This window comes from Mobula hypostoma, chromosome 16, assembly GCF_963921235.1.
Source record: "Mobula hypostoma chromosome 16, sMobHyp1.1, whole genome shotgun sequence".
Lineage (NCBI taxonomy): Eukaryota > Metazoa > Chordata > Chondrichthyes > Myliobatiformes > Myliobatidae > Mobula > Mobula hypostoma.
This window is the reverse complement of record NC_086112.1, coordinates 72,793,299-72,818,738: the sequence shown is the minus strand read 5'-3', so window position 1 is coordinate 72,818,738 and position 25,440 is coordinate 72,793,299. Positions and strand designations below refer to the sequence as shown.

Below are 25,440 nucleotides of genomic sequence, written 5' to 3'. Positions count from 1 at the left end.
CTGTATTTTACGAGCAGTAGATACCTATTTATTTTTAATTCGCTAAACAAATTGTCTGCAGTTTACAAAACTGAAGAGGAGGAGAAAGTGAGATTAAGGTGTCTTTTCTCAGTAAACTTTGCATCACATCCACCCATGGTCTCAATCATGCCTCTGTAGTCACGCGCAAACGTGCTACTAAAGAAACACACGGAGGCAGAGAGAGCTGAGCTCCCGATGGCGGTTCGAGTCCCGTGTGTGCGGGCTGCCACACCACCCCCCATCCACAGAAACGCCCATCGGGGGAGTGGAGCCCCCAGTCTGGGTGGCTGGCCTTGCCAGCGCGGTATGGGTACCCTCACTGGTTGCTCAATGTCCCAGTGCGCCGGTTTGAGGTGGTCCACTGTAAAAGTCTCTTCCCGGCCACCCACCCCCACGACACACGTGGTTCCATTGTGCCAGATCACCTTGAAGGGTCCCTCGTACGGCCGCTGTAGAGGTGACCTGTGCACGCCCCTGCGAATAAAAGCATACTCACAGTCTCGGAGGTCTTTAGGGGTGAAGGATGGCGTGGGACCATGCCTGGAGGTCAGGACCGGTGCCAGGGTCCCTACCTTGTCCCGCAGCCTCGTTAGCACCGCTGCTGGAGTTTCTTCCGAACCTCGGGCCTCTGGGACGAACTCGCCTGGGGCCGCCAGGGGGGCGCCGTAACCAATTCCGCCGAGGAGGTGTCCAGGTCCTCCTTGGGGGCTGTGCAGATGCCCAGTAGGACCCAGGGAAGCTCATCTGTCCAGTTGGGGCCCCTGAGACGCCCCATCAGACGACTTGAGATGCCGATGGAATCGCTCTACCAAACCGTTGGACTGGGGATGGTATGCTGTGGTGTGATGCAGCTGGGTGCCCAGGAGCTGTGCCAGTGCTGCCCACAAACCAGACGTGAACTGTGCCCCTCTGTCGGAGGTGATGTCCGTTGGGAGGCTGAACCAGGCGATCCGGTTTGCAATGAGCGTCCTGGCGCAGGACTCAGTGGACGTGTCTGCGAGCGGTACGGCTTCCGACCATCTGGTGAACCTGTCTACCATGGTAAAGATATACCTGGCGCCCCATGGAGACTGGCAGGGGGCCGACGATGTCCACGTGGATGTGTTGGAACCTCCTGTGTGTCGCTGGAACTGCTGGAGGGGAGCCTTCACCTGCCGCTGGACGTTGGCGGTCTGGCAGTGTACGCAGGTCCTGGCCCAGTGTCCGACCTGTTTGCACAAACAGTGCCAGACGAATCTGTCCGCTACCAGCTTGATGGACACCCAGATGGACGGGTGGGCCAGGTCGTGCAGCGTGTGGAACACCCGGCGCCTCCATGCTGCTGGTACCACGGGTCGGGGTTTGCCAGTAGACACGTCGCACAGGAGTCGATCCACTGCCGGGCCGATGGAGACGTCCTCCAACTGGAGCCTCGAAACGATGGTGCGGTAAGCCGGGATCATGGTGTCCGACTGTTGTGCTTCTACCAGTGCTGCATACTCTATTCCTGAGGACGATATGCCTACTGAGTGGAGACAGTGTGTCGGCGACGATGTCGTTCTCCCCTGCGATGTGGCAGACGTCCATGGTGAATTCTTTCTTTCTTTTTCCATCTTTTTATTAGTTTCACAAAATATAAACATGACATAGTAGTAATACAAAGTTATTGGGAGTACATTGTTATAATTAACATGAGTAGTTATAGAACTAAAAAATTGATTGACAAAACTCCCAATCATAAAGGATATCAGTGAATAATACAGAGCAAAGAGAAATAACTAGACAAAAATCATGAAAAAGGAAAAAAAAATAACCCTCTCCCCCCAAAAAAACTAATCTAAACAGAATTAATCAACTAAACTGAAAAAAAAACCTGGCAACACACATAAAAGTTGCTGGTGAACGCAGCAGGCCAGGCAGCATCTCTAGGAAGAGGTACAGTCGACGTTTCGGGCCGAAACCCTTCGTCAGGACTGTTGTTTGCGTTTTTAAGAAAGACCTGGGCTGTTTTAACATCATAAAAAATGGGAGAAAAGAAAACCCTGAGTGTCGCAACTCTGTTCCTCTCAACCAACATTACAGAGAAGTAAAATAAGTTTGGAAATGGTCAAATTACATCATATGAAAATGCTGAATAAATGGCCTCCAAGTCTTTTCGAATTTAATGGAAGGGTCATAAACAACACTTCTAATTTTTTCCAAATTAAAACAACAGAGTTTGTGAGAACCAGTGAAATATAGTAGGGGGGTTAATCTCTTTCCAATTCAGCAAAATGGATCTTCTAATCATTAAAGTAAGAAATGCAATCATCCGACGAGCTGAAGAGGTTAAATGATTTAATTCTATCATTGGTAGCCCAAAAATAGCAGTAATTGGGTGAGGTTGGAAGTCTATATTCAAAACCGTTGAAATAATATCAAAAATGTCTTCCCAATATTTTTTCAACAAAGGACATGACCAAAACATGTGAGTTAATGACATTTATCACATATTGGATTTATATAAGAGCAATAACGAGATAGTTTATCTTTGGACATATGAGCCCTGAGCACTACTTTAAACTGTATCAACACATGTTTAGCACATACAGAGGCTGAGTTAACTAATCGAAGAATTTTTTCCCATTTTTCAATCAGTATAATAATCTTAAGTTCTCTTTCCCAATCAGTTTTAATTTTATTACATACATCAGGATATAAATTCATAATTATATTATAAATAATTGCTACAACACCTTTCTGAGAAAGGTTTAAATCTAAATTTTTTTCCAAAATATCCATTGGATATGAATGTAGAAAATTAGGAGAAATAGTAATTAGAAAGTTTCTAATCTGTAGATATCTAAAAAAAGTGAGATCTGGGTAAATTATATTTATTAGATAATTGATCAAAGGACATAAAACAATTATCCAAAAATAAATCACGAAATCATACTATACCTTTGATTTTCCAATCAGAGTAAGCTTGATCCACAGTGGAAGGTTGAAAAAAGAAATTAGATATAATAGGACTTGCTAAAATAAATTGATTCAACCCAAAAAATTTTCGAAATTGAAACCATATACGTAAAGTATGCTTAACTATTGGGTTACTCATTTGTTTACACAATTTGGAAAAGGTGAAAGGAAGCGAACTCCCTAAAACCGAACCCAAATAAAACCCTTGTAATGAATTACATTCAAGATTTACCCAATGTGGACTTGAAATTGCATCCAAGTCTCGTAACCAAAATTTGAAGTATCGAATATTAATTGCCGAATAATACAATCTAAAATTTGGAAGGGCTAACCCCGCCCCTCATTTTTAGATTTTTACCTAGCCTAGGATTTTTGTTCTGCCATATATATGAAGAAATTTTTGAGTCAACATTATCAAAAAAAGATTTTGGGATAAAAATTGGAACCGATTGAAATACATATAGAAATTTAGGCAAAATAATCATCTTAATAGCATTAATCCGACCGGTCAAAGACAAAGATATTGGTGACCATTTAGTAAACAAAAGTTTAATCTGATCAATTAGAGGTAAAAAGTTAGCTTTAAATAAATCTTCATACTTTTTTGTAATTGTAATCCCTAAATATATAAAAGAGTCAGTAACCAATTTAAATGGTAAACATCCGTAATTAGGAACCTGCTTATTTAAGGGAAATAATTCACTCTTATTAAAGTTTAATTTGTAACCAGAAAAATTACTAAATTGAGCCAACAAAGCTAGAATAACAGGAATTTACTTCTTCGGATTAGAGATATATAGTAACAAATCATCTGCGTATAGTGATAATTTATGTATTTCATTTCCACGGATAATACCAAAAATGTTGGGTGAGCCACGGATAGCAGTTGCTAAGGGTTCAAGAGCAATATTAAATAGTAAAGGACTAAGATGAAGGGTCTTTGGGAGCATTGTGCAGTGAAGTACCCATCATAGCTAAAAGACTGACATTGTTTGTGCAATCTGTTTAGTGCATGTTGGAATGTTAAGTGAGAGCAGAGGGATAGACATCAATAGTTAGGCAGTAAGTATCATGTCCCCGTAAACCTGCTCCACCGTTTAACAATTATGGCTCACCTATTCTTCAACGAGTTTTGACTCAAATGAATTTTCAGTTGCTTGGTAATGGTGGTGTACTGCAACGTGTGAGGCCTGTAAAGCAATATCAGATGACTTCACTGATTCTGACCAGTGCGGATATTAACTGTACATCTCGATCACTTCATTTTGATCCTTGGGGTTCACTTGTGCTGTTGATCTTCCATTGGTTGTTACTGCTGAATGTGAAGGGCAATCAGTATCACACCAAACTGAGGACTTCCCTCCTCCCTGCCTGTCTGAGGTGTCCAGCTCTAAACTGGCAGGTCAGTATGCATTCCCTTCTGTGCTGCTGTGATCTCCACCCATCTTCCACTGGTGCTGCTGACAGTAAGCACCTCTTCCTTGAGTAGTGTGGACGTGGTTTTAGACCAGGAGTTGACGGGGGCTGACAGCTAATGACAGTAGCATAACGGTTAACGCATTGCTGTTACAGTTCAGGTGTTCCGAAGTTCAGAGTTCAATTCCGGCACCGTTCTGTCCTGCCTGTGGGTTTTCCCAGGTTGCTCCCATTTCCACCCACAGTCCAAAGACAGACTGGTTACTGAAAATTGTTAGAGGTAGGTTAGGATTGTGACCAGATGGTTAGGACCCAAGTGCTGGAGTACTGAGACTAGAATCGAGACACAATACGAGACTGAGATGAGGACAGGGTTCTAACCTAGATGCTACACCAGGATCCAAAGTTGAGCTGACACCTCAGTTCAAGTGCTCTTTAAATCATGGCACCAAAACATGGTTGCCAATTATCAGGGCGAGCTGAATCTCTAAAGGGGGTGTGCCAGCCATCAATATTGCGGACAGTCGGAGCATTTAAACCCTGGAAGCTGGCACGGTTGTGTGCATATCATAATAGGACCCCCTCTCCTACAGGCAACTCCTGACAGCTCTGGTTGCTCTGTAAGACAGTGACGGTGGTCAGGGATGAGAGCCACATCCAACGTATCCTTTCAGGAACGCAGCACCGTTCCTCAAGTCCGAGTCCTTCCCATTCCATGAGGAACTGCCAAACACCCCGAACAGTTCCTGAATGAAGAATTCTTTTTAAGGTGAAGACCTGTTCCCCATCAACAAACCTGGGTGGCAATGTGACTGAGGTTGCTGGTGGTGCTAAAGGACTGATGTTTAAGAGGGTCTTGGGGAGCTGCAAGGTGTAAGACACTGGGTTTACCTTCTCGAGAACAATGAACGGTCCAATGAACTTGGGCACTAACTTCATAGACCCCACCCAGAGAGGCAAATCCTGAGTCGACAACCAGATCTGTAGCCCAGCTGCAAGACTGGCTCCTGTCTTCTCTTGCTGTTAGCATTCATTTCAGTTTTCAGGGTAGAAGCCAACAAAATCTCCCTTGCCCTCGTCTATCTCTCTTTGCAGCATCAGATGAGATCTTCAGTTGCAGGAACCCCAACCTTGAACTCCTGCTCAGGGAGGAGTGGTAATTGGCACTTGAACAGGGACATCCCGACCATAGAGCGCTGTAAAGTATTGTGGGCAACCTCTGCCCACGTCAAATGGTTGCAACACTTGTCTGGTTTTTCCGAGGCCTGCCATCTCAGGGTTCTTTCTATGTCCTGGTTTACCAGCTCTGCCTGGCCTTTGGACTGTTGATGAAACAGAGGAGAGACTCGCTGTAGCCCCAATCAGCATATAAAACACCCTCCAAAAACATGATGCAAATTGTGGACCCCGATTCGACACAATATCCATTTGAATTTTGTGATTCCTGAAGACACTGCAGGACAATCTCTGCCATTTCGACTGCTGATGGCAGTTTGTCCAATGCAATGAATTTGTAGGCTTTCGAAAGATGTTCTACAATTACCATGATGACTGTCTTCCCCTTGGAAGACCTGTGACAGTCCATGGATACGTGCGCCCAGGTAGAGGATGAAGGAGCCCCTGAGGTAGGGTGTGTGGCTCCTTAATCTGAGCGCACATCTCGCATTCCTGCACATATTGTTGGACCTCTTTAGCCATTCCAGGCCACCGGGATCTTCTCTTAATGAACTCGAGGGTTCTGGCCCCTTGGTGAATGGTCATTCTAGATACCTGTCCCCATTGAAGTACCTTAGACCTTACAGAATTTGGGATGAACAGGCAGCTTAGAGGATCATCCTTGGGAATCTCTCCTTGCACCTGGGCCTTGAGAACAATTGTATCGATCTCCCCACTGAATTGGCACTATCACCTTTGCTTCGGACAAAATGGTGTTAGACTGCACCTCTCTTTTGGGTTTGTCGAACTGACAAAATAAGGCATCTGGTTTTGGATTCTTTGGCCCCAGTGGAAAGGTCAGAACAAAATTGACCCAGTTAAAGAAAAGAGACCACCTATTCTGCCTGGAAATTCAGTCTTTTGGCCTCAGGTTTTTGTGGTCTGTCCATATACTAAAAAGGTTCTCGGCCCCCTCAAGCCTGTGACGCCATTCATTCAATGCCAACTTGACCGCAAACATCTTTCTATTTCTGATGTCATAGTTCACCTCTACCAAGAATAGCCACCTGGAGAAGAATACACAAGGGTGCAGTTTATTGTCCAAAGGTGTCCATTGGGAGAAAACTTCAATGTCTGAGGTGCCTACCTCCAGGTCCAGGTTAGGTGAAACCAAAATTGGAGCTGTTGTGAACCACTGTGCAAGTTTTACAAAAGCAGCCTCTGCTTCTGTCGTCTCAACAAAAGGGCCCGTGGATCTCTGAATGGGTGCTCGCAGGGGAGCTGAAGTTCTTGATGAACTTTCCCGTTGGACTTGTTTCATATTGGATAGTTTTGGACAGTCTCTGACTAATTCTGTGTTAGTCATCTTGAGATGAGATGATAAAACCCAATAATGGTTACATGAAATTTTTCCATCTTCTCCAGCTTGACTTTAAATTCATGATCTAGAAGCCTCTGAGATATCTCAGATGCGGGCGAAGTGCTCCTCTATAGACCTTGAGAAAATTAGGCTGTTATCCAGGTAGGTGAAGGCATACTTGTGGAGAGCAACCCAGAGCACATCGTTTACAAAGGCCTAGAAAACTGCTGGGGTGTTAGCAATGCCGAAGGGCATGTCAGTGTTTTAAATGCTATTTTCCATTTGTCACCCCCCCCCCCCCCCCCGGAACAGTGGTCTAAGTTTGAAGTTGTTAGGGTCAATGTTAAAGTCAGAAGTTTGTAAATCATCTGATACAAAAGATTAGTTGCTCTTCCTAAGCTTGACATGAGCATTATTGCAGTAGCACACATGTGGAGAGCACGGAGGGTGGAGAGTGACTGAGTTCTGCTGGTTGTTGCAAAGGGATTCTTCCTGCTCTTTGTCATTGGGAAGCCATGGCAACACGGAATAAAATGGGCATTGATTTTCAAACAGATCCAGAGCTTAGGATTGATTATAACTGTAGAAAAAGTGGAGGTGTTTAGCAAAGCAATAACCTAACTTACATTTTTGTTTTCCAAATGTAGGGAATTAGTTATCAAATAGGGGTCCTGGTAGCATGAAGAGCACGGGATGCTATTACACACTGGAAAATGAGGTCAGAAATAAGTAACAGGGAAGGACACAGATGTTTTGTTAATTTCAGCTTGCAGCTTTGTAATGAGCATTATTAAATCATATTTTTCTTTTTCTCAAATCTCAACTAATCATTTCCAAAAACACAAGTTTGAAACCATAATTCCATATGGACTTTTAAAACAAGTCATAGTCATAGTCATACTTTATTGATCCCGGGGGAAATTGGTTTTCGTTACAGTTGCACCATAAATAATAAATAGTAATAGAACGATAAATAGTTAAATAGTAATGTGTAAATTTTGCCAGTAAATTATGAAATAAATCCAGGACCAGCCTACTGGCTCAGGGTGTCTGACCCTCCAAGAGAGGAGTTGTAAAGTTTGATGGCCACAGGCAGGAATGACTTCCTATGACGCTTTGTGCTGCATCTCGGTGGAATGAGTCTCTGACTGAATGTACTCCTGTGCCCACCCAGTACATTATGTAGTGGATGGGAGACATTGTCCAAGATGGCATGCAACTTAGACAGCATCCTCTTTTCAGACACCACCGTATAGGATTTGGTACTAAATGTTTGATTTGAGAGTGCCTAACTGGCAAAATATAGCATTGCACAAAAAAAATGAATGGTGCACATTATCCATGTTTGTTAAATTTGACAGAAGTTCACAACTCTTTTATGTTACATTTGAATGCACATGCTGCTACCGTGAATAAGTTACTACATACAACAGTTACAATATTTGAAAGTGTTTGAATATTTGAAGAGTTCCAATATTTACATCTCGCCAGACCTTTCTATCCAAGAACCTGTCCAAACACCTTCTAAATGTTGTAATACTTTCTGCCCTCACCGGTACCTCACTGCAGATATTCATCGCACTCTATGAAAAATTAACTCCTCAGACCTCCTTTAAATTCTTCACCTCTCACCCTCTGGTTATAGACTCCTCTGTCTTGGGTTTAAGATTCTGACCATCTGTGACACTCACAATTTAATTAACTTCAATAACCTCTCAGCCTTTTGAGAATGTTTGCAGCCTAATCAACCTCTCTTCATAACTGTAGCCCTCAATTCCAAGTAACCTGCTGGTGAATCTCTTCTGCACTCTGTCATCAGCCACCACATCCTTCCTGTTGTCTGGTAACCAGAACTATATATGGCGTTCTTGGTGCAGTCTAACTAATACTTTGTATAGCTGCAACATGATGTCCTAATAGGTACTCAGTATCTCCAACCATGAAAGCAGGCACACCAAGTACCTTTCTCACTGTCCTATGCTGACACTTCCAGGGAACAATGGATCTGCACCCCTCGGCTCCCCTGTCAGTCAATGCTACTGAAATCCTGGGTATTTACACTCCATAACCTACCCGGATTTGACATCACAAATGCATTTTCTCATACTTGCCTTGATTAAATTCCTCTTGCCACCAGTCTACTCAACTTTTCAGCTGATCTATGCACTCTGAATCCTTGTACAACCTACTTCATTATCTCAACTTCACCAATGTTTGTGCCTTCTGCAAATTTAGCTATCATAATCCTTACTTTACTGTTCAGGACTTCTGTATACATCACAAATGACAAAGATCTCAGCAAATTTTAAAAAAATACTGCTGGAAGAACTCAGTGTATTGATCAGCATCTTTAGAGGAAAGGGAATTGTTGGTGTTTCTTATCTTGCATCAAAACCTTTTCATCAGATTAAAACATTGTAGTCATGTATGTATCCAACAAATGTCCTTACACTGGTACCTACAGTACAGCACTTGTTATAAATTTCCAGTCAGGAAAAACATCCATCCACCAATACCTCTGACTCCTAAAACCAGCCAATTTTGGAATTAGTTTGGCAACATGCCTCAGATTCCATGTGCCCTATCGTTCTGGACCAGCCCACTATACTTGGCCTTGTCAAATGCCTTACTAAGGTCCATGCAAACTATTATCTACCACTCCGCCCTGATCAATCTACTTGGTTACCTGCTCAAACATTCAATCTGATTTGTAAGACATTCTCATTACACATGATGATTTCTCCTATCAATCCCGATTTGCAAGTGATTCTAATTCCTCTCTCTCATAATCTTGGAGCATTTGTACAGTTCTAGCCACCATACTACAAGTGGTAGAATTGGAAAGTGTGCAGAAGAACTTCACTAGGATGTTGCCTGGGATAGAGGATTTTATTTATAAGGGTAGATTGGATAGGCTGGATTTATTACTGCTGCCCTTTTTAAATAAGGAGACAAAATTATCTATACTCATCCATGGCTAATGAAAATGCAAAAATCTCCATGAGGAGATTGTTGGGGTTCTTATCTCCTCCCTTCCATCCCTTAACGTCTTGAGACAGATCCCATCCCCTCTTTGGAATTTATAGTCAAAGTCATCCAGCAGAGAAACAAGCCCTCAGCCCAGTGGTCCATGTCAACCAAGGTGCCTCTCCAAGTTAGTCCCATTTACTCCATAACCCCCTAATCCATTCCTATGAGTGCATGTTGGGTCATGACGTAAGCTTTATCAACCAACTCACTGTGTTGAATTCATTTGAACAGAAGCTGGAAGCTAGGCTGCAGCTAGTTCTAAGAGCAGAGTAAAGAATTGAGCCTAATATTCTCCAATATTTCTCGCATTTCCTCCTTCCCAAGACCAGATATGCCACACAATATCAGCATATTCTTCCCTTAACTCATCTTCCAATGAATACCAATGAGAAGCATTCATTTACGATGTCGCTCAAATCTCGTCTCCATGCATAGATTACCCCTCTGGTATCATATTCATCCCTTTGTTTCTAACCTACTGTACTTAGAAAAGATTGTCCTCCTAATTGTTTTTCTAAGTTTTCTTCAGTATCCCTTACAGACTTAAAGTGATTCATTCAGTTTCCTATACCTGACATTGACCTCCATCTTTTCCTTGATAAAACCTTTTTTAACCAGATTACCATTTTTACCTCCTACCCTTACCAAAACATGCTGAAATTGAATGGCTACTGTTTCACTTTTAATGCCTCCCACTTGTCAGATGTTTCCCCTCTAGCAGTTTCAGGTCCTGTCTGACACAATCAAACTCTGCCTTGCCCCGATTGAAGACCCAAACTTGAGGACTACATTTATCTTTTTCCTAGACAATCTTGAAGTTTATTGAACTATGATCATTGTCCCCAAAGGGTTTTTCCAACTAGGGAATTCAGGGAAGAGAATAACTATGTCTTGAAACATATTCATATTACAAGGGAGGACCAAGTATATCCCAGGACATTGTGGGAAGCCAGTGATAGATTGCTGGAGCCATAGCAGAGATATTTGTATCATTGTTAAGTATTGGAGGAATGGAGTGTGACTAATGTTGTGCTTTTATTTAAGAAGGGCTGGAATGACCAGCCAAGTAATTACACATTGATGAGTCTAACGTCAATGGTAGGAAGGTAACTGAAGGAGACGCTGAGAGACATGATCTATCTGTATTTGGAAAGGCAAAGACTGATTTGGAACAGTCAACATGGCTCCAGCAATCACTTGAAGAAGTGATCAGGAGAATTGATAAAGGCAGTAGAAAAGACTTTGTCTGTAGGGACTTCACCAATACACTTAACAATATCCCTTGATGAACTGTTCTGGAAGGTTAGATTACGGGATATTCAAGGTCAACTAACTAAATAGATACCAGTTGGTTTGATGGTAATGTAGGGCAACTTTCAGTCTGGAGGCATGTGACTAGTGACAAGGATTGGGGATAGGTTTACTGCTTATTGTCATCTGTATGAATGATTTAAATGAGAATGTCAATGGCGTTGAAGTAAATTCACTGGTGGAATCAACAATGATGTTTTAATGGACAATGGAAACAGTTGTGTAAAGTTACAAATAGATCTAAATCAACTCAAAGTGAGGCGAAAAATGGCAGATGAATTTTAACTTCACCCATGTGAAGTGTTGTATTTTAAGATGGTGAACTCAGTAGGGCTTACACAGTAACTATCAGGGATTTGTGGTTGCTGTAGAAGACAGAGCTAGGTGAAGAAGTACATAGTTTGCTGAAAGTAGTGACAAAGGTCAGTAGGGAAATGAAGACGACATTTGGTATACACAGTCAGATTGTAATGCCATGTTACAGCTGTATAACACATTGATGAGATTAATGACTATCACCCGGTAGCACTCACATCGACAGTGATGAAATGCTTTGAGAGGTTGGTTATGACTAGATTGAACTCCTGCCTCAGCAAGGACCTGGACCCATTGCAATTTGTCTATCGCCATAATAGGTCAATGGCAGACAGAATCTCAATGGCTCTCCACGTGGCTTTAGACCACCTGGACAACACAAACACCTATGTCAGGATTCTGCTCATCACCTGTAGCTCAGCATTTAATACCATATTCCTACAATCCTGATTGATAAGTTGCAGAATTCTGGGCCTCTGTACCTCCCTCTGCAATTGGATCCTCAACTTCCTAACCAGAAGACCACAGTCTGTGCAGATTGGTCATAACATATCGTTCTTGCTGACGATCAACACTGGCGCACCTCAGATGTGTGTGCTTAGCCCACTGCTCTACTCTCTGTATACACATGACTGTGTGGCTAGGCATAGCTCAAATACCATCTATAAATTTGCTGTTGATGTGACCATTGTTGGTAGAACCTCAGGTGGTGATGAGAGGGTGTACAGGAGTGAGATATGCCAACTAGTGGAGTGGTGTCACAGCAACAACCTGGCACTCAACGTCAATAAGACAAAAGAGCTGATTGTGGACATCAGGAAGGGTAAGACGAAGGAACACATAATCCTCATAGAGGGATCAGAAGTGGAGAGAGTGAGCAGCTTCAAGTTCCTGAGTGTCAAGATCTTTGAGGATCTAACCTGGTCCAAACATATTGATGTAGTTATAAAGAAGGCTAGACAGCGGCTATACTTTATTAGGAGTTTGAAGAGATTTGGCGTGTCAACAAATACACTCAAAAACTTCTATAGCTGTACCGTGGAGAGCATTCTGACAGGCTGCATCACTGTCTGGTATGCAGGGGCTACTGCACAGGACCGAAAGAAACTGCAAGGTTGTAAATCTAGTCAGCTCCATCTTGGGTACTAGCCTACAAAGTACCTAGGGCATCTTCTATGAGTAGTGTCTCAGAAAGGCAGCATCCATTATTAAGGACCTCCAGCACCCAGGGCATGCCCTTTACTCACTGTTACCATCAGGTAGGAGGTACAGAAGCCTGAAGGCACACACTCAGTGATTCAGGAACAGCTTCTTCCCCTCTGCCATCCGATTTCTAAGTGGACATTGAATCTTCGGACACTACCTCACTTTTTTTAAGATACAGTATTTCTGTTCTTGCACTTTTTTTAATATATTCAATATACCTAATTGATTACTTGTTTATTTATTTTTTTTATTTTATTTATTATTTTTTCTCTCTGCTAGATTATGTACTGCATTTCACGTCACATGCCGGAGATGATAAATCTGATTCTGATTCTGATTGTGTGTGGAATTTTCATTTTAGGAAGGATGTGACTAAGCTATAGAGAGTGCAGGTAAGGTTCACAGGGATGTAGTGTTTGAGATATGAGGAGAGTTTGGATAGGCTGGGGCTTCACTTCCCCAGAGCTTCGGAAGCTAAGTAGTGACCTTGGAGGTGTAGAAGATCCTGAGGGGTATGAATAAGGTGGATAGTGACTGTCCTTCTACAATGCAGTGGAATCTAAATCTGGAGGGCATAGGTTTAAGGTGACGGGAAAGATTTGAGACCTGAGTGGCAAACTTTTCACACAAAATATGGTGGATATGTGGAATGAATTACTAGGAGAAGTGGTATATGCATGTACAATTGCAATGCTCAAAAGATGTTCAGACAGATGCACAACTCGAAAAAAACTCAGAGAAATATGAGCCGAGCATAGGCAAATGTGTCTACCTAAAAGTGATGTCTTTGTTCGTGTAGTTGAGTTGGGTTAAAGAGGCAAATTCTGTGCTGTATATCCCAATGACTCTTGCATCGTGCTTCAGAAAATCAAACAAATGTATTCTATGAATTCTTCCCTGTCAAAGCCCTTGTACCAGTTCTCCCAGTGTCATGTCTTAGTAGAAGGAAGACAAAGCATCAGTCTTGCAGTACTATCCATGGAGCTGTGCCACTGGGCTGGAGCTACTTGAGTCACTGCCTCACAACACCAGTCCACCAGAGACCCTGATTCCACCCTGACCATATCACCGCATGGATTTGCTCCAGGAAATACCAGGAGAGAAGATATTTGGGGTGGTAGATTAATTTCCCCGAGTGTGTAGGTGACCGGTAGTCTCTGGGGAAGTTGAAGGGAGTGTGGGTAAGTGCAAATGGGAAATTATGGTCAGTGAGGGCCTTGTGAAGTGAACAATCTGCTTCTGTGTGAAGTGAAGTGAACAGCCTGTTTCTGTGTGGAGTGAAGTGAACAGCCTGTTTCCGCGTGGGGCAAAGCGATCGGCCTGTTTCCACGTGGGGCAAAGCGATCTGCCTGTTCCCGTGTGGGACGAAGCGATCGGCCTGTTCCCGGGTGGTGCGAAGTGATCGGCCTGTTTCCGCGTGAGGTGAAGTGATCGGCCTGTTCCCGCGTGGGGCAAAGCGATCGGCCTGTTCCCATGTGGGGCAAAGCGATCGGCCTGTTCCCACGTGGGGCAAAGCGATTGGCCTGTTCCCGCGTGGGGCAAAGCGATCGGCCTGTTTCCACGTGGGGCAAAGCGATCTGCCTGTTCCCGTGTGGGACGAAGCGATCGGCCTGTTCCCGGGTGGTGCGAAGTGATCGGCCTGTTTCCGCGTGAGGTGAAGTGATCGGCCTGTTTCCGCGTGAGGTGAAGTGATCGGCCTGTTCCCGCGTGGGGCAAAGCGATCGGCCTGTTCCCATGTGGGGCAAAGCGATCGGCCTGTTCCCATGTGGGACGAAGTGATCGGCCTGTTCCCGCGTGGGGCAAAGCGATCGGCCTGTTCCCATGTGGGGCAAAGCGATCGGCCTGTTCCCATGTGGGACGAAGTGATCGGCCTGTTCCCGCGTGGGGCAAAGCGATCGGCCTGTTCCCATGTGGGGCAAAGCGATCGGGCTGTTCCCGGGTGGAGCGAAGCAATCGGCCTGTTCCCGCGTGAGGCGAGGTGAACGGCCTGTTTCCATGTGGGGCGAAGCGATCGGCCTGTTTCAGCATGGGGCGAAGGGAACGGCCTGTTTCCATGTGGGGCGAAGCGATCGGTCTGTCCCCGTGTGGGGCAAAGCGAACGGCCTGTTTCAGCGTGGGGCGAAGGGGACGGCCTGTTCTTGCGTGAGGCGAGGTGAATGGCCTGCTTCAGTGTGGAGCGAAGCGAAGGACCTGTTTCCGCGTGAGGTGAGGCGAACAGCCTGTTTCCGCGTGGGGCGAAGCGAAGGACCTGTTTCAGCATGTGGCAAAGCGATTGGCCTGTTCCGACGTGGGGCAAAGTGAACGGTCTGTTTCCATGTGGAGCGAAGCGATCAGCCTGTTTCCCTGCTGTATTTGTATGACTGTCACCTCCACTGCACTTCCAAGGTAGTGTTGAGTCAGATGAGAATGCAAATGGGAAAAACTGCATCGTAATATTAGGTCCTCATTATCTCTTTACTATTACAGACTGTCAGCAGATGGAAACATGCATCAATGACAATTTAAAAGCCTCATTTACACTCTAGTTTCATGAGGAGTTTGATTAGCATGAGCATTTCATTGGCCCTATTTAGACCCTTTGACCAACACTGTTACCTTCAAACTGGATATATTAATTTATAAATGTATTTACCATTTCATTTTCAACATGAGCAGCCAAATATATTTTAATTAGCAACCTTAGCATTATAAATAATAGCATTCAATTAATTGTTGAAACGTGGCTTGTAAGCTAAAAGGTAAACACGAGGACCCTTCCCCTCGTGTTCCCAGATCCCGCGAGGTCCCAGACTTTTCCACACCTTCGGGACACTTTCTTCGCCGTCTGTAATGGTCCTACCCGTTATTTCATCCTCCGTCGGATCCACGCCTGCAATCGCCGTTTTTTTGACTTTGTCATTTTAGGCAAAGATCTCAAGATCTTACATCTGCAGACCACAGAGCCTGCTGGTGATGAAACTAGCAGGCATGAACTTCAGATTGCGGCTCCTGCCATTGATCTCGCCGGCTCCAACACCTCAGGACATATTCAAAACCCGGACTCCAGCAACGACCATGGTCACCTTCACAGCGATTACGCAACCACCAACTGCGACTCCAGCCTTGAACTCCAGGCCGGGTCTTTATGTGCTGCTGTTGTGACTCCCGTTTCCCCTTCCCCCACCATCACTCCGCAGCCCCGTCTTCCTCAGATCCCACCGTCAACTCCTGGGCCCTCAGAGGCTCCATCTTCCTCTCACCCCAACCCTCCCCTCTCCATTGACACCCCCAGCCTCCCCCTCCCCCCTCTGATCCCAGCTCTCATCCGTGCCGGGTCTTTACCATCCCCTCCGACCTTCAACTGTCGGAGGCAGAACGCTCTGTCCTTAGTAAGGGCCTCACGTTTGTCCCCCTTCGCCCACACCTCAGTGAGTTCCGTGTTCGCCATGATGCGGAACTCTTCTTCCGCCGTCTCCGTCTCCGAGCCTACTTCTTCAGCAAGGACTCTTCCACCCTCACCGATGACCCCTTCTCCCGTCTTCAACCCTCCTCTTCTTCATGGACACCCCGCTCTGGTCTTCTGCCTGCTCTGGATCTCTTTATCGCTAACTGCCGACGGGACATCAACCGTCTCGACTTCACTGCACCTTGTTCCCATTCCAACCTCACTCCTTCAGAACGCTCTGCTCTCCACTCCCTCCGCACTAATCCTAACCTTACTATTAAACCCGCCGATTAGGGGGTTGCTGTTGTAGTCTGGCGTACCGACCTCTACCTTGCCGAGGCACAGCGACAACTCGCGGATACCTCCTCTTATTTACCCCTCGATCATGACGCCACTGAGGAGCACCAGGCCATTGTCTCCCACATCATCACCGACTTTATCTGCTCAGGGGATCTCCCATCCACTGCTACCAACCTTATAGTTCCCACACTCCGCACTTCCCGTTTCTACCTCCTACCCAAGATCCACAAACCTGCCTGTCCTGGCAGACCTATTGTCTCAGCTTGCTCCTGCCCCACCGAACTCGTTTCTGCATACCTCAACACGGTTTTATCCCCCCTTGTTCAATCCCTTCCTACCTATGTTCGTGACATTTCTCACACTCTGAGACTTTTTGATGATTTTAAGTTCCCTGGCCCCCACCACTTTATTTTCACCATGGATGTCCAGTCCCTATATACTTCCATCCCCCATCAGGAAGGTCTCAAAGCTCTCCGCTTCTTTTTGGATTCCAGATCTGACCAGTTTCCCTCTACCACCACCCTGCTCCATCTAGTGGAATTAGTCCTTACTCTTAATAATTTCTCCTTTGGCTCCTCCAACTTCCTCCAAACTAAAAGTGTAGCTATGGGGACCAGTATGGGTCCTAGCTATGCCTGCCTTTTTGTTGGCTTTGTGGAACTATCTATGTGCCAAACCTACACTGGTATCTGTTCTGGTATTTTCCCCCCCTCCCCCTTTTCCTTCTTCCTGGGCCTCCTGTCCCATGATCCTCTCGTATCCCTTTTGCCTATCACCTGTCCAGCTCTTGGCTCCATCCCTTCTCCTCCTGTCTTCTCCTATCATTTTGGATCTCCCCCTCCAACTTTCAAATCTCTTACTAGCTCTTCCTTCAGTTAGTCCTGACGAAGGGTCTTGGCCCGAAAAGTCGACTGTACTTCTTCCTAGAGATGCTGCCTGGCCTGCTGCAGTCACCAGCAACTTTGATGTGTGTTCTAAGACAGAAGGTAATTTTGTTTCCTTGCATTACAGTTTCGCACCTTTGATCCATGTAAGCAGCTGTGGTGCAGCCACCCTGAAAATCCATTCTTCTGCAAGACGAAGAAAGGACCTCCCTTGGACGGAACGGAGTGTGCACCTGGAAAGGTGAGGCAGCTGTGAGACACAGCTGTATGCTGTAGTTACCAGCAGACCTAATTCTCCACTGCTAGGGTAACAAGGTCATGGTGGTGAGGAAAATGCAGTATACTGTATCTTCTGCTCATACAGTGGTGCCACCTCACCATATCAGATATCCTCTCTGCATCCCTTGTTCATTATCTATAAAGTTTTTCACAACTTTAAAGTCTGAAGAAGCACAGTCGACATTTCTATCTCTTCTTTCAGTTAGTCCTGACTAAGGGTCTCAGCCTGAAATGTCAGCTGTGCTTCTTCCTATAGATGCTGCCTGGCCTGCTGCGTTCACCAGCATTTTGTGTGTGTTGCTTGAATTTGCAGCATCTGCAGATTTCCTCCTGTTTGAGTCTTTGTAACTACTTTGTTAATCAGAACTAGATAACAAGTAAGCTGGAATTCCTTGTGAATCCCATACTCACTGCTATTGCTGGAATAGAAATAGGACCCAAGGAAACAGTTAATGATGTCGATATTACCTCATGTATTCAAAAAACTTGCTCTTGCATTTAAGGTTGGTGACCTCACTTAAATGAATTGCATTACACCTGCTAACACGTTGTCAGGATACAAACCACATTGGTCTCCACCCGAGTATGTTTGTGCTCCATCCCTGACCTCCAGCTCTTTCCGAATTCTGTGCTACATTGAACAAGAGCAGAAGTCAGAAATGAACATGAAGAGGGTGTCACCAAACAAAACTGGTGGCCAGAGGCAGAGTACAGAAAGAAAATCTGGCTGCAGTCTTGCAGCTAACAGATGCACTGTGCCACCAGTATAGAGACCAGGCTCAGTCCTGAACTCAGTGTTATCTAGCATAGACTGCACATCTTCTCTCTGTGACCAGCTGGGGTTCCTCTCACACCCCAAACATGTGTGAATTGGTGGGTTAATTAGCCACTGTAAATTGTCTCGTGTTTATAGGTATTTGTAGAAACTGTGCGGAGGTCCTGGGAATCAGGGAAGAATAAAAATATCTGGGTTAGTGTAGGGTTGGTGTAACTGAGTAATTGACATGTGCCTCTGCTCTGTTTCTCTCCGGCTCGATGACAACCCAATCCAAAGCACTCGCTCTGTAATGCCGTACATTGTAGCAATGCACTTGCAGGGTGGTAATGGAAATTAGAGGACTTGCTTCCACTTTTCTGTTTGAGGAGCCGAAAGGAATGACTCACTACTTTGTTGTACCTAGCTGTGATTGGGTTTTCCTGGTGACCAACTGTGTGTACTAGATCTGTTTAAAAATTTATGGTCTCTCATGTGGTCAATCATTTGACATTTTAGTTGTTTTCAGCAATTTTATTGTTGAAGGGAATTATTGTTCCGAGCAGGGTGGGAAGGTGCCACAGTAGTTAATAGTGCTGCCTCGTGACTGCACAGACCCAGCCTCATTCCTAAACTCCGCTATAAAACGCTCTTCATGTGATCGCATGGGCTCCCCTCTGTGGTCCAGTATCGCCGAGTTTCCAAAGATCTGTAGTTCATCTGTTAATTGGCTATTGTCAATTATTTCAAGTGTAGCTGGGTGGTAGGAGAGTGCGGGAGGGGAGGAGGAGTAGCTGGATATTTAAAAGATAATAGGTTACACAGCAGTAAAGAGAATAGTTGGGAGCATTGTGAGACTGCATTGACTGGATGGGCTAACCGGCTTAACTTTCACCCACCTCGCCTGCGCCTCCCCAGTTACAACAAGTGACCAATTAACCTGCTAATCCTTGTATCTTTGGAGAGTGGGAGGAAACCCACACGGTCAAGGGAGAAGGTACAAACTCCTTACAGACTGCGGCAGAATTGAACCAGAGTCACTGGGGGCCATTTTCTATGTTGTTAGAAGATGAGAGAAGCCTGGGAAATATAACTTAGCACAGAGACCCCAGACTGAATGAGCACCTGTGGATCAAGTAGGCTGGCTGGTGCGTGGCCACAAAACAATCACCAATGAAGATAATAAGACGGAAACATTGAACTTTAGAGCATGAAAGCTTGGTGTCACCATCATGAATGCAGGCCATGCCCTGAGCACAAGTATGCACACAGACAAGGTGGACTGAAGCTGCCTCGTCAGCGCATATGTTGGGTCATTAGGCATAGTTTAACAAACACTGTAACAAATCATTTATGTGTTAGCCGCCAGTGTATGTGCTGTGTAATTAATCTGCATGTATTTATAGTTAGCCTTCTCGATAATGCACTGCCTGATACTGAAGGTGTTTGGTTTGAACAGTGGTGCTACCAGGGTCACTGTTTGTGGAAGACCTCAGAGCAGTTAAAGCAGGATGGTAACTGGGGATCGTGGAGCAAACTCGGGTCCTGTTCTCGCACCTGTGGATCGGGCGTCCGATTTCGAACTCGCCAGTGCAATAACCCAGCGTAAGTGATGTCAGGAATGATGAATGTCTTATTAAAGGCAGAGTGTTTTGATAGTGTGCTGTCTCAATAATTGTGGAGATTGAGTAATTTCCCTGAATAATCAAACCTTGTGTAAATTACAGATTTGCTCTGTGTTTCTGGTTTGCAGAAAATAATCCACAACTCACTGAATTTTTCTGGAAATATTACTTCATACTGTTGGGAGAAGTTGCTGTAGTTTCTAATATAATCTCTTTCTTCCATACTTCAAATGGATTCTGCATCATAGATTTTGGATTTCATTCATTTTTGGCAGGTTTAATGAGTGTTTCATTTTGGTCTAATGCCAGACTGTGAAAACCAAAAGAAAATCTCGAAATTCAAATGCATTTACTCCACAAAATTGCTATCATGGTTATCTCTGATTTGGAAACAGCAAAAGACCACTTGCTTGTTCAGATGCCAGCTGTATGCTGAACTGCTCTCCTATTTGTCTCCTAAGGGTGACAAATTGCCCCAGCAATCCACCTACCACCATTCAAAATGTTACGGTTGTGTTTTTGCCTCAGTACCACACTCCTTCACTAGCTTCATATTGCTTAATTTCCTTAGTATGCAGAAACCCAGCAAAATGAGGCAGTTGTTATTGCTGAGAGTCTAAGGAGCCTGGACAATGGAGCTGCTGCTTCAACACTCCAGCAGCTGAGGTTCACTCCTGTCTGTCTAGAGTTTGCACTTTCTGCCTGGGATCCACAGATGGGAGTTGAGATTGTCAGGGAATGAGGAACATTAAAAGGCAGTGCGGGCTCAGCAGGCCAAGGGGTCCGTTCCCATGTTGTCAATCAATTAAAGGATTTGTATGTTTTTTTTAAATAAGAGAGGGGAAGCTACACTGGAAATTATGAGGTATTAATTAAAAGACAGAAAGTGGCTTCTGCAACAGGGATGCATCAAAGCCAAGCTCATTTATTGTTATATTGCACAAACACTTCTATACACGGGTGAATCAAAGAGTTATTTGCAACAGTATCGTGGGCACATAGCATGAACATGCATAGATTACATCGTAATTGTGTTTTAGTGAAATTTGACAAACTATTGCCTTGAGCACAGATTGCATATAATTACAAATATGACCTTGTGAATGACTTTGATTGTGTAGAGCTTCTTAAAGATGAATAATATATAATTAACTTCCAGTTAAGATGGTGCTACTGAATGCATGCAACAGCTCACTGGTAGTTTAAAAAGTTAAAAAAAAATCTGACTAAAAACATCTCCAAGAATGCCTTTTCTGGGGTAAATTGTGCTAAACTATCACTGCAGTCAGTGAGGGGGTGAGCAATGGCGAGGCGAGTTCGGGGGATGAGCCGGGATGGTGGTGCAGGATCGATGCAGATGGCGTGACCTATTTGGAGAGGAGAGGTCGAGGAGTTCTAATTGCAAAATGTTTCACTGATTTGATAGCACTTGTAAAACTTGCCAGTCATCCTTTGTCAATAATAATGTTATTGCATTATTGTCATTAGGCCTGCCAACGGTGGTCAGGATTGTCCTGGTCTAAACTATGAATATCAATTGTGTAACAAAGAAGATTGTCCACATTATGAAGACTTCCGAGCTCAACAATGTCAACAAAGGAACTCATACTATGAGTATCAGAATACCAAACATCACTGGCTTCCATATGAACATCCTGACTGTACGTTAAATGCAATCTTTGTATTTAAGAAAACAAGTTTCAAAAACATTTGATACATTTAAAGCAATCTAATTGTCTTGATTCTTATTAGCAATAAAGAAATGCCATCTATATTGTCAATCCAAAGAAATGGGAGGAATTGTCTACATGAAACAGTTGGTTCATGATGGTACCCGCTGTTCCTATAAAGATTCCTACAGCATCTGTGTTAGAGGGGAATGTGTGGTGAGTAAAATTCTACCTTGGCTCCATCATTTACATGCAATGTCTTCATATTATCTATGCAAGTAAAGCGGCTTTTAAGGTAGTTCTCTGATTTGACTGTTGAAAAGTGCAAGTTGTTGAGTTGGTATTTTAGTCCATTTTCTGATGCAAGGATTCTTGAATGGATTTCCCTGGGTGCTCGTATTTCCTCCCACAGTGCTGGTTAGTAGGTTAATGAGTCATTGTACATTGTCCAATGATCAGTTTCCGGTTAAGTCATGCCGTGGCTCGAAAGATCAGAATTTCGCGTACTGTCTCTAAACAAAAACATATGTACCTTTTGTGTGAGTTTAAGGAACAATTCTGCATTTGGTTATTCCTTAACATCTTTCTTAGATTGATTCCATATCATCCTATTCAGATTCAGCAGCTTCAGGACTGAAAGTCTGCAGAGCAGATGGGGAACTAATGTAACCTTCCCCGTGTAAAATTAATTTAAAAATATTAACCCTGTGCAATACCACCATTGCAGCTCCTTGGCATTAATTTCCATTTCAGTTCAATATTTAGTATTGCATAGGCACCGATTTCCTTCAACTAAATAGAAGTTCAAAGCTTGTATCTGAGTTGCTTGAATCGTAAATTTCATTCCCTAATGACCAACTACATCTCTCCCAGGTAACTGGTGGAATCATAGAGCACAGCCGGAGGCACTTTGTTTTACCAAGTCCATGCTGACCATCTAAACTAATTCTGTTTATCAGAATAGAATGTGTCCCTTGGCAATTCAAGTGCTTGCCTAAATACTACTTTAATGTCAGGTTAATACTTGCCCTGTACCCACTCAGTACACTCCAGACATCATACGTAGAACCTTGACAAAGGAGTTACTGAAGTCTACATAGATTACATCTACAATGCTACCTTCATCCAAACCAAAAAACTCCTCCTTTTTAATGTAAACAGGTTCTAGAATGTTCCTGTACTCTTACCCGATTCTGCAGTTATAGTGTCCTTCTCCCTTATGATTGCAGCTGAAATGTTTATCTCAGAATTAGGTTTAATATCACTGACATAGGTTGTGAAATTTAATGTTTTGCGGCAGGAGGTTGGGGTCGAGATGGAATTGGACCAGCCATGATGAAATGGTGGAGCAGACTTGATGGGCCAAATGGCCTAACTGAGCTCATATTTCTTATGGTCTCTAATAGCAATACATTAAAAACTATAAATTATAAAATGCTTTGGGATTTCCGTCAATCCTGCCCACCAGTGGGATTTCATACACCTGATTTCTTTTTCAAATATCTTGTTACACTTACTATATTCCGAACAGCCTTCCCTGTTTTCAGTTCTCCATACCTATGACATGCTTGCTAACTTGTTAAGTTCAGCCTTCAATATTCAATGACTTTGAGGATTGCCTGGATTTGTTGTCAATTCTTTTTATCCTTACAGGAATTCATTGGCCGTGGATTCAAAGTATTTTACATTTAAATGCGCCCCACTCAGTGGTTGTAAATAACTTGCAAATAATTGCTCCAGATCTACTTTTGCCGGGTACTATCCTGATTTCTGGTCCATACTTGTCCCCTTTCAATAACTACCTTGAAATTTACTTCTGGTTACTATCTCCAAAGTGATCTTACACCGATACTCCAATCATTTACTGGCTACATTTCATAAGACCATCAAACATACGAGCAGAATTAGGCTATTTGACCCATCAAACAAGCACTGCCATTCAATTATGTGAATTTATCAATCCTCTCAACCCTATTCTCCTGCCTTCTCTCCATAACCTTTGACACCCTTGCTAATCGGGAACCTATCAACCTCCATTTTAAATATACCCAGCGACTTGGCCTCCACAGATGTCTGTGGCAATGACGTCCACAAACTCACCGCCCTCTGGCTGAAGAAATTCCTCCTCGTCTCTATTCTAAAGGGACATCCTATTCTGAGTCTATGCCCTCTGGTCCGAGACTCCCCCACTGTAGGAAGCATCCTTTCCACATCCACTCTACCTTGGCCTTTCAACATTCCTTAGATTTCCTTGAGATTCCCACATTCTTCTCAACTCCAGTGCATGCAGGACCAGATCCATCAAACGTTCCTCTTATATTATCCATTCCATTTCTGGATCATTCTTGTGAACCTCTTCCGAACCCTCTTCAATCCAGCACATCCTTCCTTAAGCAAGAGGCCCAAAATTCCCAGTGCAGTCTGACCAATGCCTCACGGCATTACTAGAATTATATATTCTAGTCCTCTTGAAATTAATGCTAACATTGAGTTTGCCTTCCTTACCACCAATTCACTCTGCAAGTTAATCTTTAGGGAATCCTGCACAAGGACCCCTAAGTCCCTCTGAGCCTCTGATTTAAGAATTTTTTCCCTGTTTAGAAAATAGTCTATGCTTTTATTCCTTCTACCAGAGTACATGACCATACACTTCCTGACACTGTATTCCATCTGCCACTTCTTTGCCCATTCTCCTCATCTGTCTTAAGAATTTCTTCAGACTTCCTGTTTCCTCAACATCACCTGCCTCTCCACCTATCTTCATATCATCCACAAACTTGGCAAAATGCCATCGATTCCTTCACCCAAATCATTAACATTTAACATGAAAAGAAGTGGTCCAAATACGGACCCCTGCAAAACATCACTAGTCACCGGCAGCCGACTAGAAAAGGCCCCCTTTATTTATTCCGACTCTTTGACTCCTGCCAGTCGGCTAATCTTCTATTCATCTTAGTATCTTTCCTGTAATGCCATGGGCTCTTGTCTTGTTTAGCATCGTCATGTGTACCACCTTGTCAAAGGCCTGTTGAATACCCAAGTAAGCAAAATCTACTGACTCTCCTGTCTTTATCCTGCTTGTTATTTCCTCAAAGAATTCCAACAGATTTGTCAGTCAGACTTTGCTGCCTTTGGCCTATTTTATTATGTGCCTCAAAGTACTCCAAAACCTCATTCATAATAATGGACTCTAACATCTCCCTAGCCACTGAAGTCAGGCTAACCAGCCTACAATTTCCTGTCTTTTGCCTCTCTCACTTCTTGAAGAGTGGAGTGACGTTTGCAATTTTCCATTCCCCAGGACCATTTCAGAATCTGGAGATTCTTGAAAGGTCGTTATTAATGCCTCCACAATCTCTTCAGCCACCTCTTTCAGAATCTTGGGTCCAGATGACTTGTCTATCTTATGATCTTACAGCTTCCCATGAACCTTCTCCTTAGTGATATTGACTACACTCATTTCTGCCCTGTGATTTTCTGGCATACCGCTGATATCTTCCACAGTGAAAATTGGCGCAAAGTGTTTATTGAGTTTATCTCCCACTTCTTTGTTCCCCATTACTACTTCTCCAGTATTATTTTACAGGGGACCGATATCCACTTTCACCTTTCTTGCGCTCTATATACTGTTGGCATCCTCTTATGTTGTCGGCTAGCTTAACCTCATACAGTATTTCATCTTTTCTGTCCTTGCTGCTTTTTAAATTGCCTTCCATTTTAATAGCTTCCCGTTCCCTAGCTTCTGATTAATTT

General features: G+C 43.9%; 1 protein-coding gene across 4 annotated transcripts in view; it reads left to right on the top strand.

Moving 5' to 3' along the window:
- The window catches only part of adamts3 (ADAM metallopeptidase with thrombospondin type 1 motif, 3), a 382,283-nt gene that overhangs the window by 290,605 nt on the left and 66,238 nt on the right, over window positions 1-25,440 (top strand). For all 4 annotated transcript variants that reach the window (XM_063069111.1, XM_063069113.1, XM_063069112.1 and 1 more), the window contains exons 11-14: window positions 17,487-17,600; window positions 19,852-19,997; window positions 21,506-21,678; window positions 21,770-21,903. In XM_063069111.1, coding sequence (XP_062925181.1) covers window positions 17,487-17,600; window positions 19,852-19,997; window positions 21,506-21,678; window positions 21,770-21,903 — 567 coding nt within the window. The remainder of the gene's footprint in view (window positions 1-17,486; window positions 17,601-19,851; window positions 19,998-21,505; window positions 21,679-21,769; window positions 21,904-25,440) is intronic.